Genomic DNA, 19,342 nt, shown 5'->3' with positions numbered 1-19,342 from the left:
ATATAAACACTTTTGACATGGAGACACATCATGATGAGAGTAGACTTTATATATAGGAAACATTTTGCTCTAACACCTGAAACATTTTTATTAATAAAGTCAACTGTCATCTTGGTGTTTCTCTACACTGTGGTCAGTGTAGAGAAATACCATTACTTATAGTTTTCAGTTACTTTACTCAGAGCCTGATGCTTCATTATAGTCCAGGTTCCACCATTAATGTTTGTGTTGGTAATGACAGGTGCAGGAGACCATCAGGGAGGCCCTGGAGATGATGACCACAGAGACAGGTGCCACAGCTGACCCCGTACACCTGGGAGACTCAGCCTCCACCATTAATGTTTGTGTTGGTAATGACAGGTGCAGGAGACCATCAGGGAGGCCCTGGAGATGATGACCACAGAGACAAGTGCCACAGCTGACCCCGTACACCTGGGAGACTCAGCCTCCACCATTAATGTTTGTGTTGGTAATGACAGGTGCAGGAGACCATCAGGGAGGCCCTGGAGATGATGACCACAGAGACAGGTGCCACAGCTGACCCCGTACACCTGGGAGACTCAGCCTCCAGCATCATGGATAAAGTTCAGGAAATCACTGGAGAGATCCCCCAGAAGCAATTAACAGTAAGTTTTTTATTTTCTCTCATAGGTGATATCACAAGATAAAGAGTTGAGTTTTGAGGAGAGGAAGCCTGTTCTTAGGTTTATCGGGGTTCCCCAAGGTCAACTACTGACTTTCCTTAACATACAATCCACAATAGTTGCCTAACTCCTGGATAAATATTTACTGGTTGGTGAACAGAGGCAACAGGTGAAAGGCAACAGGAAACATGTTAACCATTTCTGGCCTGCATGGTGATTGAACCCGTGATCCTCTATTGAACCCGGGATCCTGGCTCCCACTCACAGAGGCGCAGAGAGCGGGAGACACTCCACCAACCTTTCCAAAAAAGTATACCTGGTTGATGGGGTTCTGGGAGTTGTTCTACTCCCCAAGCCCGGCCCGAAGCCAGGCTTGACTTGAGAGAGTTTGGACCACTAGGCTGTTGCTTGGAGCGGCCCGCAGGCCCACATATCCACCACAGCCCGGTTGATCTAGCACTCCTTAGGGGAAACAATCTAGTTTCCACTTAAATGTGTACGGTTGTTCCAGCAATATTTCTTATGCTCGCTGGGAGGACGTTGAATCCAGTAAGAGAGGAACCAAATCAGACCACTGCTGGGTACGAAGAAACTGAAGCCTTAAAATTGCCAACGAACTCCACAACAATGCCAGCACCAACCCCATGCCAGTAGAGGGATGAGGGGGGGGGGCTGGAGCTACAGGTCCAGCACCAACCCCCTGCCAGTAGAAGGGGGGCTGGAGCTACAGGTCCAGCACCAACCCACTGCCAGTAAAGGGGGGCTGGAGCTACAGGTCCAGCACCAACCCACTGCCAGGAAAGGGGGGCTGGAGCTACAGGTCCAGCACCAACCCCCTGCCAGTAGAGGGGGACCGGAGCTACACATCCAGCACCAACCCCCTGCCAGCAGAGGGGGGCTGGAGCTACAGGTCCAGCACCAACCCACTGCCAGTAAAGGGCTGGAGCTACAGGTCCAGCACCAACCCCCTGCCAGTAGAGGGGGGGGGCTGGAGCTACAGGTACAACTCCAACCCCCTGCCAGTAGAGGGGGGGAGGCTGGAGCTACAGGTCCAGCACCATCCCCCTGCCAGTAGGGGGGGGCTGCAGCTACAGGTCCAGCACCAACCCCCTGCCAGAGGAGGGTCCTGGAGCTACAGGTCTATCACCAACCCCTTGCCAGTAGAGAGGGGCTGGAGCTACAGGTCCAGCACCAACCCCCTGCCAGTAGAGGGGGGGAGGCTGGAGCTACAGGTCCAGCACCATCCCCCTGTCAGTAGAGTGGGGCTGGAGCTACAGCTCCAGCACCAATCCCCTGCCAGTAGAGGGGGGGGGGGGCTGGAGCTACAGGTCCAGCACCATCGCCCTTTCAGTAGAGTTGGGCTGGAGCAACAGGTCCATCACCAACCCCCGGCCAGTAGAGGAGGGCTGGAGCTACTGGTCCAGCACGAAACCCCTGCCAGTAGAGGGGGCTGGAGCTACAGATCCCGCACCAACCCCCTGCCAGTAGAGGGGTCTGGAGCTACAAGTCCAACACCAACCCCCTGCCAGTAGAGGGGGGCTGGAGCTACAGGTGCAGCACCAACCCCCTGCCAGTAGTGTGGGGCTGGAGCTACAGGTCCAACACCAACCCTCTGCCAATAGAGCAGGGCTGGAGCTACAAGTCCAACACCAACCCCCTGCCAGTAGAAGGGGGCTGGAACTACAGGTCCAGCACCCACCCCTTGCCAGTAGAGGGGGGCTGGAGCTACAGGTCCAACACCAACCCTCTGCCAATAGAGCAGGGCTGGAGCTACAAGTCCAACACCAACCCCCTGCCAGTAGAGGGGGGGGGGCTGGAGCTACAGGTCCAGCACCAACCCCCTGCCAGTAGAAAGGGGGCTGGAGCTACTGGTCCAACACTAACCCCCTGCCAGTAGAGGGGGGGCTGGAGCTACAGGTCCAGCACCAACCCCCTGCCAGTAGAGGGGGGGCTGGAGCTACATGTCAAGCACCAACCCCCTCCCAGTATAGGGGGGGGGGCTGGAGCTACAGGTCCAGCACCAACCCCCTGCCAGTAGAGAGGGCTAGAGCTACAGGTCCAGAACTAACCCCCTGCCAGTAGAGAAGGGGCTTGAGCTATAGGTCCAGCACCAACCCCCTGCCAACAGAGCAGGGCTGGAGCTACAAGTCCAACACCAACCCCCTGCCAGTAGAGAGGGCTAGAGCTACAGGTCCAGAACTAACCCCCTGCCAGTAGAGAAGGGGCTTGAGCTATAGGTTCAGCAACAACCCCCTGCCACTAGAGGGGGCTGGAACTACAGATCCAGGGCCAACCCCCTGCCAGTAGAGGAGTGCTTGAGCTACAGGTGCAGGACCACCCCCCCCCCCTGCCAGTAGAGGAGGGCTGGAGCTAAAGCTACAGCACCAACCTCCTGCCAGTAAAGGGGGGCTGGAGCTACAGGTCCAGCTCCAACCCCCTGCCAGTAGAGGGGGGCTGGAGCTACAGGTCTAGCACCAACCCCCTGCCAGTAGAGGGGGCTGGAGCTACAGGTCCAGCACCAATTCCCTGCCAGTAGAGGGGGCCTGGAGCTACAGGTTCAGCACTAACCCCCTGCCAGTAGAGGGGGAAGGCTCGAGCTACAGGTTCAGCACCAACCCCCTGCCAGTAGAGGGGGGCAGGGCTGGAGCTACAGGTCCAGCACCACCCCCCCCTGCCAGTAGAGGGGGGAGGCTGGAGCTACAGGTCCAGCACCAACCCGCTGCCAGTAGAGGGGGGGCTGGAGCTACAGATCCAGGACCAACCCCATGCCAGTAGAAGGGGCTGAAGCTACAGGTCCATCATCAATCGCCTGCTAGTACAGGGGGGCCAGAGCTACAGGTCCTGCATCAACCCTCTGCCAGGAGAAGGGGGCTGGAGCTACAGGTCCAGGACCAACCCCCTGCCAGTAGAGAAGGGACTGGAGCTACAGGTCCAGCACCAACCTTCTGCCAGTAGATGGGGGCCGGAGCTACAGGTCCAGGACCAATCCCCTGCCAGTAGAGGGGGGCTGGAGCTACAGGTCTAGCACCAACCCCCTGCCAGTAGAGGGGGGCTGGAGCTACAGGTCTAGCATCGACCCCCTGCCAGTAGAGGGGGGCTTAAGCTACAGGTCCAGCACCAACCCCCTGCCAGTAGAGGGGGCTGGAGCTACAGGTCTAGCATCGACCCCCTGCCAGTAGAGGGGGGCTTAAGCTACAGGTCCAGCACCAACCCCCTGCCAGTAGAGGGGGGGGGGCTGGAGCTACAGGTCCAGCACCAACCCCCTGCCAGTAGAGGGGGGAGGCTGGAGTTACAGGTCCAGCACCAACCCCTTGCCAGAAGAGGGGGGGGGCTGAGCTACAGGTCCAGGACCAACCGCCCCCTGCCAGTAGAGGGGGCTGGAGCTACAGGTCCATCATCAATCCCCTGCTAGTACAGGGTTGCTGGAGGTCCATGACCACCCCCCTGCCAGTAGAGGGGGCTGGATCTACAGGTCGAGCATCAACCCGGTGCCAGGAGAGGAGGGCCCTCCCTGCCATTAGCGGTGCTAATGGTCCACCACTAACCCCCTGCCAGTAGAGGAGGCTGGAGCTACAGGTCCAGCACCAACCCCCTGCCAGTAGAGGGGAGCTAGAGCTACAGGTCCAGCACTAACCCCTGCCAGTAGAGGAGGCTGTAGCTACAGGTGGAGCACCAACCCCCTGCCAGTAGAGAAGGGGCTTGAGCTATAGGTTCAGCAACAACCCCCTGCCACTAGAGGGGGCTGGAGCTACAGATCCAGGGCCAACCCCCTGCCAGTAGAGGAGTGCTTGAGCTACAGGTGCAGGACCACCCCCCCCCCCCCCCCTTGCCAGTAGAGGAGGGCTGGAGCTAAAGCTACAGCACCAACCTCCTGCCAGTAGAGGGGGGCTGGAGCTACAGGTCCAGCACCAACCTCCTGCCAGTAGAGGGGGGGCTGGAGCTACAGGTCCAGCACCAACCCCCAGCCAGTAGAGGGGGGGCTTGAGCTATAGGTCTAGCAACAACCCCCCTTGCCAGTAGAGGAGGGCTAGATCTACAGGTCCAGCACCAATCCCCTGCCAGTAGAGGGGGCCTGGAGCTACAGGTTCAGCACCAACCCCCTGCCAGTAGAGAGGGGAGGCTGGAGCTACAGGTTCAGCACCAACCCCCTGCCAGTAGAGGAGGGCGGGGCTGGAGCTACAGGTCCAGCACCAACCCCCTGCCAGTAGAGGGGGGAGGCTGGAGCTACAGGTTCAGCACCAACCCCCTGCCAGTAGAGGGGGGCGGGGCTGGAGCTACAGGTCCAGGACCAACCCCCTGCCAGTAGAGGGTGGCTGGAGCTACAGGTCTAGCACCAACGCCCTGCCAGTAGGGGGGGGGGGCTGGAGCTACAGGTCCAGCACCAACCCCCTGCCAGTAGGGGGGGGGGCTGGAGCTACAGGTCCAGCATAATGGGGCTGTCACTGACCACAGGTGATAATGAGCTGACACTGACCACAGGTGATAATGGGGCTGACAGTGACTACAGGTGATAATGGGGCTGACTCTGCCCACTGGTGATAATGGGGCTGACACAGTCCACAGGTGATAATGGGGCTGACACTGACCACTAGTGATAATGAGGCTGACACTGACCACAGGTTATAATGGGGCTGACACTGACCACAGGTGATAATGGGGCTGAAACTGCCCGTTGGTGATAATGGGGCTGAAACTGCCCACTGGTGATAATGGGGCTGACTCTGCCCACTGGTGATAATGGGGCTGACACTGTCCACAGGTGATAATGGGGCTGACACTGACCACAAGTGATAATGGGGCTGACACTGACCACAAGTGATAATGGGGCTGACACTGACCACAGGTGATAATGGGGCTGACACTGACCACAGGTGATAATGGGGCTGACACTGTCCACAGGTCATAATGGGGCTGATACTGACCACAGGTGATAATGGGGCTGACACTGCCCACTGGTGATAATGGGGCTGACTCTGCCCACTGGTGATAATGGGGCTGACTCTGCCCACTGGTGATAATGGGGCTGACACTATCCACAGGTGATAATGGGGCTGACACTGTCCACAGGTGATAATGGGGCTGACACTGTCCACAGGTGATAATGGGGCAGACACTGACCACAGGTGATAATGGGGCTGACACTGACCACAGGTGATAATGGGGCTGACACTGACCACAGGTGATAATGGGGCTGACACTGTCCACAGGTAATAATGGGGCTGACACTGACCACAGGTGATAATGGGGCTGACACTGACCACAGGTGATAATGGGGCTGACACTGACCACAGGTGATAATGGGGCTGACACTGACCACAGGTGATAATGGGGCTGACACTGACCACAGGTGATAATGGGGCTGACACTGACAACAGGTGATAATGGGGCTGACACTGTCCACAGGTAATAATGGGGCTGACACTGACCACAGGTGATAATGGGGCTGACACTGACCACAGGTGATAATGGGGCTGACACTGACCACAGGTGATAATGGGGCTGACACTGACCACAGGTGATAATGGGGCTGACACTGACCACAGTTGATAATGGGGCTGACACTGACCACAGGTGATAATGGGGCTGACACTGACCACAGGTGATAATGGGGCTGACACTGACCACAGGTGATAATGGGGCTGACACTGACCACAGGTGATAATGGGGCTGACACTGACCACAGATGATAATGGGGCTGACACTGACCACAGGTGATAATGGGGCTGACACTGACCACAGGTGATAATGGGGCTGACACTGTCCGCAGGTTGAGGACCTCCGCAGGATGAGGGAGCCCGTCAAGAGGCTGGTGGAGGCTGGCCGGGTGTTAGCCGTCCAGGAAGACCAAGATGGCCGCCGCTCCGCCAGGATAACTCTACAAGACGGACAGCTGTACCTCCACCCACTCCTGCGTCAGCCCACGCCCGCCCACGCCCACACCCTCCAGGTTACTTTATTACACCCACTAGTCTTACTGACATTACTGATTTACTGAGTTATCATAACTAATATGATAACATTTTGTTGTACAGTTATCAGCATGATTTATTTCATTTTCTGCAGGAGAGTGAGGTTGTGGGCGTGTTGGAGCCCTCCTGCACCCTGGCATTCCTTGACCTCGGGTGGGCGGGGTCAACAAGAGGGCGGGTCACCATCCGGCTGACCCCTGACACTCTGCTGGCCAGACAGTTTGTGTTGTTGTGTACGGGCCAGCGGGGCCACACCTACCGCAACACTAAACTGTTGGAGGTGTGGGACAAGGGTCAGCCGGGGAAGTGGGTGGCGGGCGGAGACTACGAGAGTAATGATGGTAAGGGAGGAGCCCCACTGCTGCCTGACCTCCAGGGGCAGTACCGGGAGTCAGCCCGGGCAGGAGCTGTGTGGGCCAGGGGTGGGCCGGGGGATCCCAGGAGTGCCCAGTTCGCCATCACCACCTGGGACCTCCAGGATGGTGACCAGTGGCCAGATGTCTTCGGTGATGTGGTGAGCGGCCTGGATGTGGTGAGGGCGGCAGTCAACCACAGTGACATTACGGAGGTGACTGTGGTGGACTGTGGTGTTGTGCTCCCACTCTAGTTCACTGTACCATCACCATCACTACTGTGGTGTTGTGCTGCCAGTCTAGTTCACTGTACCACCATCATCACTACAGTGGTGTTGTGCTGCCACTCTAGTTCACTGTACCACCATCATCACTACTGTGGTGTTGTGCTGCCAATCTAGTTCACTGTACCACCACCATCACTACTGTAGTGTTGTGCTGCCACTCTAGTTCACAGTACCACCACCATCACTACTGCGGTGTTGTGCTGCCACTCTAGTTCACTGTACCACCACCATCTTTACAACAGCCTAGTTTGTTACAACTACTGTGGTGTTGTGCTGCCACTCTAGTTCACAGTACCACCGCCATCACTACTGTGGTGTTGTGCTACCACTCTAGTTCACTGTACCACCACCATCACACTTGCATCACCATGGACTGCCTGTTTTGATGCCTATGTAATTTAAGGACAGACTTTTATCACTATATCATCATAACGTCACTATCTTTGGTATATATACTTTGGTATCATATGCCTGACAATCACGACTGTATCACCATCAATGCTATATCTTCTCAGTACTGTATCCTATCATTGTTGTATCACTATTGCTTCACTATCACCTCTATATATCACCATCACCTCAGGGCCCGCACTTGGGGTCAAATAATGACCATGTTGAGTAACAAATTGTTGGTGTCACTATATGACAGCTGTTGTCACTGTTATATCACCAACAGCCCACTATCACATAACACTGTCACTGCTACATCAACATCATTTCACTTTCTCTGCATTATCACCTCACACTGATATTCCCTCCTTACATTTACTGATATATCACTATCACTGCTACAGCATCACTACTGCACCATCACTGCTATATCACCATCACCTCACTATCACTGCTATATCACCACTATACTATCACTGCTATATCACCACTATACTATCACTGCTATATCACCGCTATACTATCACTGCTATATCACCACTATACTATCACAGCAATATTACCATCACCTCACTATCACTGTCATATGACCACCTCAGTATCACTATTATATTACTATCACTGCTATATCACCATCACCTCACAATCACTCAGGTGTGTTGTGATATTACCATACTGGTCCATAGTGTGTTGTGATATTACCATACTGGACCATGGTGTGTTGTGATATTACCATACTGGTCCATGGTGTCTTGTGATATTACGATACTGGTCCATGGTGTGTTGTGATATTACCATACTGGACCATGGTGTGTTGTGATATTACCATACTGGTCCATGGTGTGTTGTGATATTACCATACTGGACCATGGTGTGTTGTGATATTACCATACTGGACCATGGTGTGTTGTGATATTACCATACTGGTCCATAGTGTGTTGTGATATTACCATACTGGTCCATGGTGTGTTGTGATATTACCATACTGGTCCATAGTGTGTTGTGATATTACCATACTGGTCAATAGTGTGTTGTGATATTACCATACTGGACCATGGTGTGTTGTGATATTACCATACTGAACCATGGTGTGTTGTGATATTACCATACTGGTCCATAGTGTGTTGTGATATTACCATACTGGACCATGGTGTGTTGTGATATTACCATACTGGACCATGGTGTGTTGTGATATTACCATACTGGTCCATAGTGTGTTGTGATATTACCATACTGGTCCATGGTGTGTTGTGATATTACCATACTGGTCCATGGTGTGTTGTGATATTACCATACTGGTCAATAGTGTGTTGTGATATTACCATACTGGACCATGGTGTGTTGTGATATTACCATACTGAACCATGGTGTGTTGTGATATTACCATACTGGTCCATAGTGTGTTGTGATATTACCATACTGGACCATGGTGTGTTGTGATATTACCATACTGGACCATAGTGTGTTGTGATATTACCATACTGGACCATGGTGTGTTGTGATAGTACCATACTGGTCCATGGTGTGTTGTGATATTACCATACTGGACCATAGTGTGTTGTGATATTACCATACTGGTCCATGGTGTGTTGTGATATTACCATACTGGACCATGGTGTGTTGTGATATTACCATACTGGACCATAGTGTGTTGTAATATTACCATACTGGACCATGGTGTGTTGTGATATTACCATACTGGACCATAGTGTGTTGTGATATTACCATACTGGACCATGGTGTGTTGTGATATTACCATACTGGTCCATAGTGTGTTGTGATATTACCATACTGGAACATGGTGTGTGGTGATATTACCATACTGGACCATAGTGTGTTGTGATATTACCATACTGGTCCATAGTGTGTTGTGATATTACCATACTGGAACATGGTGTGTGGTGATATTACCATACTGGACCATAGTGTGTTGTGATATTACCATACTGGTCCATGGTGTGTTGTGATATTACCATACTGGTACATGGTGTGTTGTGATATTACCATACTGGATCATAGTGTGTTGTGATATTACCATACTGGACCATGGTGTGTTGTGATATTACCATACTGGTCCATGGTGTGTTGTGATACTACAATACTGGACCATGGTGTGTTGTGATATTACCATACTGGACCATAGTGTGTTGTGATATTACCATACTGGACCATGGTGTGTTGTGATATTACCATACTGGTCCATGGTGTGTTGTGATATTACCATACTGGACCATGGTGTGTTGTGATATTACCATACTGGTCCATGGTGTGTTCAGATATTACCATACTGGACCATAGTGTGTTGTGATATTACCATACTGGACCATGGTGTGTTGTGATATTACCATACTGGTCCATGGTGTGTTGTGACATTACCATACTGGTCCATGGTGTGTTGTGATATTACCATACTGGACCATGGTGTGTTGTGATATTACCATACTGGACCATGGTGTGTTGTGATATTACCATACTGGACCATGGCGTGTTGTGATATTACCATACTGGTCCATGGTGTGTTGTGATATTACCATACTGGTCCATGGTGTGTTGTGATATTACCATACTGGACCGTGGTGTGTTCAGATATTACCATACTGGACCATAGTGTGTTGTGATATTACCATACTGGTCCATGGCGTGTTGTGATATTACCATACTGGTCCATGGTGTGTTGTGATATTACCATACTGGTCCATGGTGTGTTGTGATATTACCATACTGGTCCATGGTGTGTTGTGATATTACCATACTGGACCATAGTGTGTTGTGATATTACCTTACTGGACCATGGTGTGTTGTGATATTACCATACTGGTCCATGGCGTGTTGTGTTATTACCATACTGGTCCATGGTGTGTTGTGATATTACCATACTGGTCCATGGTGTGTTGTGATATTACCATACTGGACCATAGTGTGTTGTGATATTACCATACTGGACCATGGTGTGTTGTGATATTACCATACTGGTCCATGTTGTGTTGTGATATTACCATACTGGACCATGGTCGGTTGTGATATTACCATACTGGACCATGGTGTGTTGTGATATTACCATACTGGACCATGGTGTGTTGTGATATTACCATACTGGACCATGGTGTGTTGTGATATTACCATACTGGACCATGGTGTGTTGTGATATTACCATACTGGACCATGGTGTGTTGTGATATTACCATACTGGTCCATGGTGTGTTGTGATATTACCATACTGGTCCATGGTGTGTTGTGATATTACCATACTGGTCCATGGTGTGTTGTGATATTACCATACTGGTCCATGGTGTGTTGTGATATTACCATACTGGACCATGGAGTGTTGTGATATTACCATACTGGTCCATGGTGTGTTGTGATATTACCATACTGGTCCATGGTGTGTTGTGATATTACCATACTGGACCATGGTGTGTTGTGATATTACCATACTGGACCATAGTGTGTTGTGATATTACCATACTGGACCATAGTGTGTTGTGATATTACCATACTGGTCCATGGTGTGTTGTGATATTACCATACTGGACCATGGTCGGTTGTGATATTACCATACTGGTCCATGGTGTGTTCAGATATTACCATACTGGACCATGGTGTGTTGTGATATTACCATACTGGTCCATGGTGTGTTCAGATATTACCATACTGGTCCATGGTGTGTTGTGATATTACCATACTGGACCATGGTGTGTTGTGATATTACCATACTGGACCATAGTGTGTTGTGATATTACCATACTGGACCATGGTGTGTTGTGATATTACCATACTGGACCATGGTGTGTTGTGATATTACCATACTGGTCCATGGTGTGTTGTGATATTACCATACTGGACCATGGTGTGTTATGATATTACCATACTGGTCCATGGTGTGTTGTGATATTACCATACTGGACCATGGTCGGTTGTGATATTACCATACTGGACCATGGTGTGTTGATATTACCATATGGGTGTGAGGTGGTGTTATGACCACACATACACCAGTATGATCATACTGTAGCTGGTGTATGATGTGCTCAAACTGTATAGTGATGTCTTGGCTGATTAGCCTAATATCGCGAATATGAATTTATGTAGTTATTCTTTTTTCGTCAACACACTAGTATTAAATGTGTATTGCCAATGTATTCCACATATATATCTATGTATATTATATATCTGTACCATAAATCCTTGCCATGTATTTGTGGATATATATTAGAAGTCTAGTGAATAGCAGTAGCCTAATGTAATGTAGCTTGAAAAACATCTGTATATGCTTATATTATGGAATGCTACATAATGCTGTATAGGAAATATTATGTGAACTATGATGGAGAATGTATAAATTTAGGTCTCAGATGTATTACTGTCATGTATACTGTATAATTTCCCTTTCATTATTATTCATTGCATTGTCCTCTAAAATTAAATTAGATTTTGGCACTGTGAGATGTATACCACATAGATATGGTTTTGATTCACATGTTGCATATATATACTTAATATTGTAATCATGTATACTTATGCATAATGGCTGGCTGGCAGACGTCTTGAAATCCTCCCTTAACCCCTCCTCCCCTCTCCCGCCAGTGTTACCATGTCTTGCCAATATGAATTCTTTGTTCACATATTTTTATATCATGATATAATCTTTAATGTCCTGAATTATTGATATGTATTATTATGTAAGGTTGTGTATTATAGTCTTTTTTTTTGTTGATATATGAATTAGAAGTTCTTGATCGAGATATGTCTGTATATGAGCTTGAGATATTTGAAAGAGAGGAGTCAGCTGACTCAGTGGTGGATACAGTGTCGCTCCCGGCCAGCATGGCTCTGGGCGGTCACTCTTTGATTTTCTCAGTCGAGCGCATGTGTTGCCGCTACGGTCTGGGTTTTGTGACCTTATTTGTGTCATTTGACTGCTAGGATATTTGTCATGTTGCAGTAATGTATACCATGGATCAGTTCTACCATTGTGCATCCTTTATACCAGGTGATAGGTGCTGTTATATATCTTAGTGAGGTGGGTACCTGAGGATCTTAAGTGATGCCATTGTGCTGTATATGATATTGATTCCTCATACCTCATTTGTTAATGGTTGTGACACCACCACCACCACCCTGTATTGGTATTAGCAGCATAATAGGTGCTAGTGTCCCACTGCGCCACGATAGAGCCTGGCGTCAGCTAGTGCTGATTGTATGCAGTTTTGAGACCTGTTGATGATCATGCCCAGCTTTGAGAAGCTGGATAAATCATTGAGTGTGATTTTATAGATTGTATTCTTTTTTATGTTATGTTCATTTATGTTAATGCCCAGTAAACTGGTATATTTTTTGTTAGCCATTCACTCCCCTAGATACTTATTGATATTTGGCAAGTCTATGTTTTCCATTGATCTCCTGACCATTGATCTCCACTGAAGCCTGACCAGGATTTTCACACAATTCCTCCATGCACTCTTGCTGTCATCTAGGAATGTTCTACCTCTGATGCTCCTCTTTTAATACACAGAGTAATGACACTAACATGTGATTACCCCCCATGCACTGTGTCAGAGTGCATGGGGGGGGGGATTGTGTGAAAATCCTGGTCTGGCTTCAGTGGAAGCCTCAGGAAACCCTCGTGTGTTCTGCAGAACTCCAGATTGCAGTCCTTTTCTATGTCATGGCCTGATTGTCTGGGGCATGAAAATACCCACCACAATGGTTCGAATCCTCATCATGGCTCCTAAGGATTTTCTCACTTATTTAATTATTCCCATCCTAATTAGTAACAATATGTATTCGAGAAATAGTGATGGGCTTTAATTACTCTCGGTTCACTTCCACACCTGCAGAGGTAGGAAATAAACTCCTTAGTCAAAAAATAGAACATTCAATACAAATAAATGACGATGGCAAATATTGATATTAACTGAGGCTGGACCCACAACCCATCAGTGTACTCTTCTTGAACTCTCCTTAACACTCCCGTTACACCATGTTACAAACATGTTGTTAATTGTCTTGTATCACACGTGACTGTCTCCTCTGTAACTGAGGTGAACCTTTGGTCAAAACTGTACATATATCTAATGTGCTCATGGGCTCAATATCTTCACCACATAACCTTCGCTTCCTGGCCAAAAATAGTTACCAATAAATCAACATATGGTCAAACACTCCACATAATGGACAACAATAAATGGGTACACTAACTTGCACATATATGTCTAATATTGGTAAGTCCCTTGACGATTGTTCATCAATAACATTCCCTGAGGTAATTAAGATCAGCCATTCTCGACACCAAGACAAAAGAATATTACATCCATGGAAAGGTATGAGCAGTTGGTCATAGGAGACACTGCTAACGACCCGTTGTTGAGTGCCTTAAACACTCCAATGGGATGTTGGGGCAATGTTTACACTGATGCATCTGGCAGCGTGGCGCCTCCCTTGCTGGCTGAGACCCAGTAACAGTCTGGGCTTCACACTCTCCTCCAAATATATCAACCCAGCCTCTTTTTTACACATTGCTTTTGTAACTATGTGTACCTGTGTACTGCTGTGTAACTATGTGCACCTGTGTACTGCTGTGTAACTATGTGCACCTGTGTACTGCTGTGTAACTATGTGCACCTGTGTACTGCTGTGTAACTATGTGCACCTGTGTACTGCTGTGTAACTATGTGCACCTGTGTACTGCTGTGTAACTATGTGCACCTGTGTACTGCTGTGGGAGTGGACGGGATTAGAGGGAAAGATCCAGCTTAAAAAAGGTGAAACGTATAAGAGTCAATATCTTCACTAGTTTATAATCACATCTCCACCATTCTAGTTCTCTTCACACAATGGGACTTTCCACCTGCAGAGTCCATAATGATGTAATTTAAGAAGAAGGTTTTGGTGGTTGACAGTGTCAAAACCCTTACGCAGGTCCACAAATAACATAACAGGGGAACTCATTTTTATCAAGAGCTGCATGTATCAAGTTAATGATACTAATAAGTGTATCGTTAGTGCTTTTTTTTTTTGGGGGGGGGGGGTCTGAAGTCTTATTGACACGAGATAAGTTCTGTATATTGTGTTTGGCTAGATAAGAGTAAAGCTGCTTGTAGATTAGTTTTTCAAATATTTTTGACAAGTTTGACAGAATTGATATAGGTCTGAAGTTGTTGACATCAGTGAGATCACCACATTTGTGGACAGGGGTTACTCTCGCTTTTTTTAGAATATCTGGAAAGATTTGGAGTTCAAGTGACTTGTTGTAGAGCAATGCAATGGCAGGAGCTAAAGATCTGGAGGCCTTTTTTGTAAATTAGAGTTGGTATCTCCTCAAGGGCACTAGACTTGGTTTTAGGGGAAAGGATTATCTCATTAACATAAGTGGAATTAGCAGGCATTAGGGACAGAGACTGTGGATAGTTACTTGTAAGATAGTCCTGAACATTAGTCGTGGAAGATGGAATATCATTAGCAAGGGATGACCCAATGGATGAGAAGAACCTATTGAATTCAATAGCACTTTCAGAGGCTGAAAGCAGACTATCGTTATTGGACAGGAGTATTGGTTTGTTATATGAAATCCTTTTTTTAATCCAATATTTGTGAAATTGTGCTCCATGTTTTCTTAATGTTGCCCTATGTTTGGGTAAATTTATCTTCGTAGTATTTAATTTTGGCTCCTCTAATTATTTTAGATAGCAATGATGAGTAATTCTTTGAAAATTCTTTGGAGACGAGTCCTAACTTATACTTCTTCTCAAAGTCATGTTTTTTATTAACAGATTTAAGTATCCCCTTTGTAAGCCAAGGATTTTTTAGCCATTTAGTTGTGACTTGTTTCGTTAGCATAGGACAGTGGGTGTTATAAAGGCTATGTTTTTTTAAGAAATGATTGCACTGCTAGGTTGATGTCCACTATGTTACCTAATTCGGTCTCCCAGTTGATATTAGCTGCAGCAGTTATAAAATTGCCTATAGAAGTTTCATTGTGCAGCCAAAAGGTTATCTTTCATGTATCTAGAGGTGGTTTGTTAATGTTAGTTAGGAGAAATGTGGGGTAATGGTCTGTTGTGCTATCGATGATTATCCCTGAAGTAAGCGGAGAGGTTATGTTGGTCCAGATGTTGGTATTGGTATTTGTATATCCTTTTCTTTACTGTGGGAGTAGTGAAAACTGTCTTCAAATGGTAATGAAGCAAAAACCTCCTACACTTTCCCTCTCAACTGACCTTGTATTATAGCCACCCCAAGAGTCCTATGGCCATTTCAGACTAGTAGCTAATTTTGCAAAGTGCAGTAAAAATAATTTGGGGTCCTTCTCATTAAACTGGGGTAGTTCAAACCCCTCTAGGAAAATATATGCCACAACCGGAAGAACCATTACTACCAGCAGATGCAGTAGTAACCAGCTTTTTCACTTCTAGCCAAATCTGAGCCTCAGCCATCTGCTGTTTAATTCTAAGTGACTAACTCTATTTCTCTCTTCTTAGTTTCTTCCTCTTTCTGCTTAGTTTCTTCTTCTCCCCTGAGTTTAGCTACCTCTAACTCAGCTTCTCCCTGTTTAGTGTCCTCTTCACACTTAAATTTCCCCGAGTTCAATTTGTCTGAACTAAAGTTCTAATTCCTGTCTTCTGATTCTAGCTGCATTCTCAGCCTCATCAGGGTAAGCCTCTAACACCTCATCATCTAACATTTTATCTTCTACCAGATGGAAAAATATGGTTCTCAATAATTTATATTTAGTCATTCTAGGCACAACATCCAGCTCTAGGATCTTACCCATACAAGTAAGTAATTATCAAAAGAAGGTGTCCGCGTAGTAGTAGTGGGAAAAGGCACTACGAGTGTCCGTTTTGCTTTTTCTGGGGGACACTCGTAGGGCCAGGGGTTTTCGTAACATTTAGCCGCGGACACTCGTAGGGCCAGGGGTTTTCATGACATTTAGCCGCGGACACTCGTAGGGCCAGGGGTTTTCATGACATTTAGCCGCGGACACTCGTAGGGCCAGGGGTTTTCGTGACATTTAGCCGCGGACACTCGTAGGGCCAGGGGTTTTCGTGACATTTAGCCGCGGACACTCGTAGGGCCAGGGGTTTTCGTGACATTTAGCCGCGGACACTCGTAGGGCCAGGGGTTTTCGTGACATTTAGCCGCGGACACTCGTAGGGCCAGGGGTTTTCGTGACATTTAGCCGCGGACACTCGTAGGGCCAGGGGTTTTCGTGACATTTAGCCGCGGACACTCGTTAGGCAGGCAGGCAGGCAGCCAGCCAGCCAGCCAGCCAGCCAGCCAGCCAGCCAGCCAGCCAGCCAGGCAGCCAGCCAGCCAGGCAGCCAGCCACTCCCACTTTGTATTTATATGCATTCAATTTATATTCAAACATTATATATGTTAAGGGCCTAGTTTTAGTGTTTATTTTAAAAATGACAAACATCGAGTCGTTTTACCAGTCCTTTAGCGTTAACGGTGATGCATTTTAAAACTGAACAGAAATCACCTTTTCTGGATATATCAAATATCGAATCCGCTTAATGTGCCTACAATTCAATCATTCAAAAAATACATAATTTACATCATGCCTTTTCATAGAACAGACAATAAGATTTGAGACAATAAGAACTTTACTTTTATAACTAAAGTTGCACAATTATACCAACTCTATGGTGGCTGGGTGGTAAGGTGTGTGGCTGGTGTTTTGGAAGTCGCGAGTTCAAACGACCCAATGGGAGTACTTTTTTTTTTTTTGCCATACAATCTTCCTAATACTATTATGTAGGTGTGTGTGTGTGTGTGTTTTTATTCATTCTTTGGTTTTATAGATGACATACATATTGACTCCTTTTACCGGTCCTTAATTAGGCTCTGGGGAAGCAATGGTGGTGGTGGTGGTGGTGCATTTAAAACTAAACCAAAAATCACCAGTTCTGGACGCGTCAAATATCATATCCGCTTAATGTGTCTACAACCTAATTACTTAAAACTACACTATTTAATTCATTCATATCATGTGCATATTGGTCATTATGCTCATACAACCGACATAACAATTTATTTTCATTATTAGAATCATACATTTCATCAAGTAATACAGATACAAAGAGATTTTCTTTCTGAGAAGACCGTTAGTATTGGCAGGCAGGCAGGCAGGCAGGCAGGCAGGCATTTGAGGGTTATTATTTCGCCTGTTGATTGGGGGGAGGGTTGATGTGTTAGGGGGTTTTCGGTTAGGTGTGGTGGTGGTGATTGGTGGTGGTGAGTGGTGGTGGTGGTGGTGGTGGTGATTGGTGGTGAGTGGTAGTGGTGGTGGTGGTGGTAGTGGTAGTAGGTGGGAAGGGGGGCGGGGGGGGGGAATGACCTTTATTCCTGTCGTGATATTCAACTAGGTCGCCTGAGGAAGGACTTGCTTAGCTAACACACCAGTGTAGTAAACAGCTCATTCCTCACTTTGGGACCATGTATGAACAATTGACAAGGCGCGAGCAAACGCCGAGACCCCAATGAAAATTGAAATCCCCTCTCTTAGGCCGCCGACCTTCGCCAATCGCCGAAGCGAATCTAACGAGTAGGTCATGGGCTCTCACAACAATAATTTATTGTTGTGTGGTGCCGTATATTTGATCCAAAGCTCAGAAAATTAGTCTCAATTTTATTAGTCAAGTGTGAAGAACAGTTGCATAACAATAATAATGTGTGGGGGTGTAACGAAAAGACAGTGTTAACCATAACAACTTAGTTTATTTAATAAAGTACTAACTACTACAACAAAACAAAAGAAATGTCAATGACGTTACTCGAAATCCTTCCTGTGACACTATCAATGACAGCTAGACACCAGCCCCTTGGACTGCATAATGAACTAACTCGAACATATGCGTGACCACAGAGGAATCAACAAGAAACAAGAACTAACAGATCTATAATCACAATTACAACAAATGACACAGTAGGTTCTGAAATACGTCTCCAGTAACCTCCTAACTGTTCTACGCCTCAGTGCAAGTAAGTAAGTAAGTAAGTAATTATCAAAAGAAGGCACCAAACCGGGAAGGCTATGTAGCACCATCAAATACGCAAAATAATCAGAGGGCGCTAAATATCACCAAGGATGCCAATACGAGAACAGAAACGCATAAGGCGAACGATATCAAAAGTATCCGAGTCACCAAGAATTCTATTGAGGGACAGGTGACCGCGAGGGGCGGTCGGAAAGCAAGACACACGCTCGTCCCGGAAGTCAGGACATTCAAGAAGGACATGCACGACTGTAAGATGGACAATGCAATTAGGACAATAAGGAGCAGGGCGGCGCTCCATCAAGTAACCATGGGTTAAGCGAGTAGGGCCAATACGCAACCTCGCCAGAGCAGTTTCCCATCACCGGTTATGGTGGTAGGAGGATCGCCACGAGGAAACAACATTTAAGAGTACGGAGTTTGTTACCAGTAACAGATGACCAAGAAGCCTGCCAACGGGTAAGGATGGAGGAATGGATAACCGGGTCAAAGTCGGAATATGGAATACCTTTACGAGAGATGGGACAAGAGAGGACAGTTTCCTTGGCGGCAGCATCTGCACGCTCATTTAAAGACACAACAATATGGCTGGGAACCCAACAAAACTCAACTGACTTAAACTTACTGTGAACAAGAAACAGCCAATGCTGGATCTCGACAACTACTGGATGAACCGGATTAAAGGACCCGAGAGCCATG

At 47.6% G+C, this 19,342-nt stretch overlaps 1 protein-coding gene across 1 annotated transcript; it reads left to right on the top strand.

Moving 5' to 3' along the window:
- Nucleotides 1–519: 519 nt before the first annotated feature.
- Nucleotides 520–8,592, top strand: LOC138361048 (peptidyl-prolyl cis-trans isomerase-like). Its single transcript, XM_069320524.1, has 3 exons — nucleotides 520–626; nucleotides 6,412–6,591; nucleotides 6,708–8,592. The coding sequence occupies exons 1-3, from the start codon at nucleotides 576–578 to the stop codon at nucleotides 7,218–7,220; spliced, it is 744 nt and encodes a 247-aa protein (XP_069176625.1). The 5' UTR covers nucleotides 520–575; the 3' UTR covers nucleotides 7,221–8,592.
- Nucleotides 8,593–19,342: the final 10,750 nt, after the last annotated feature.

Source organism: Procambarus clarkii, unplaced genomic scaffold (genome assembly GCF_040958095.1).
Source record: "Procambarus clarkii isolate CNS0578487 unplaced genomic scaffold, FALCON_Pclarkii_2.0 HiC_scaffold_155, whole genome shotgun sequence".
Classification (NCBI taxonomy): Eukaryota; Metazoa; Arthropoda; class Malacostraca; order Decapoda; family Cambaridae; genus Procambarus; species Procambarus clarkii.
The sequence above is the reverse complement of the archived record's forward strand: the minus strand, read 5'-3'. Positions and strand labels throughout refer to the sequence as shown.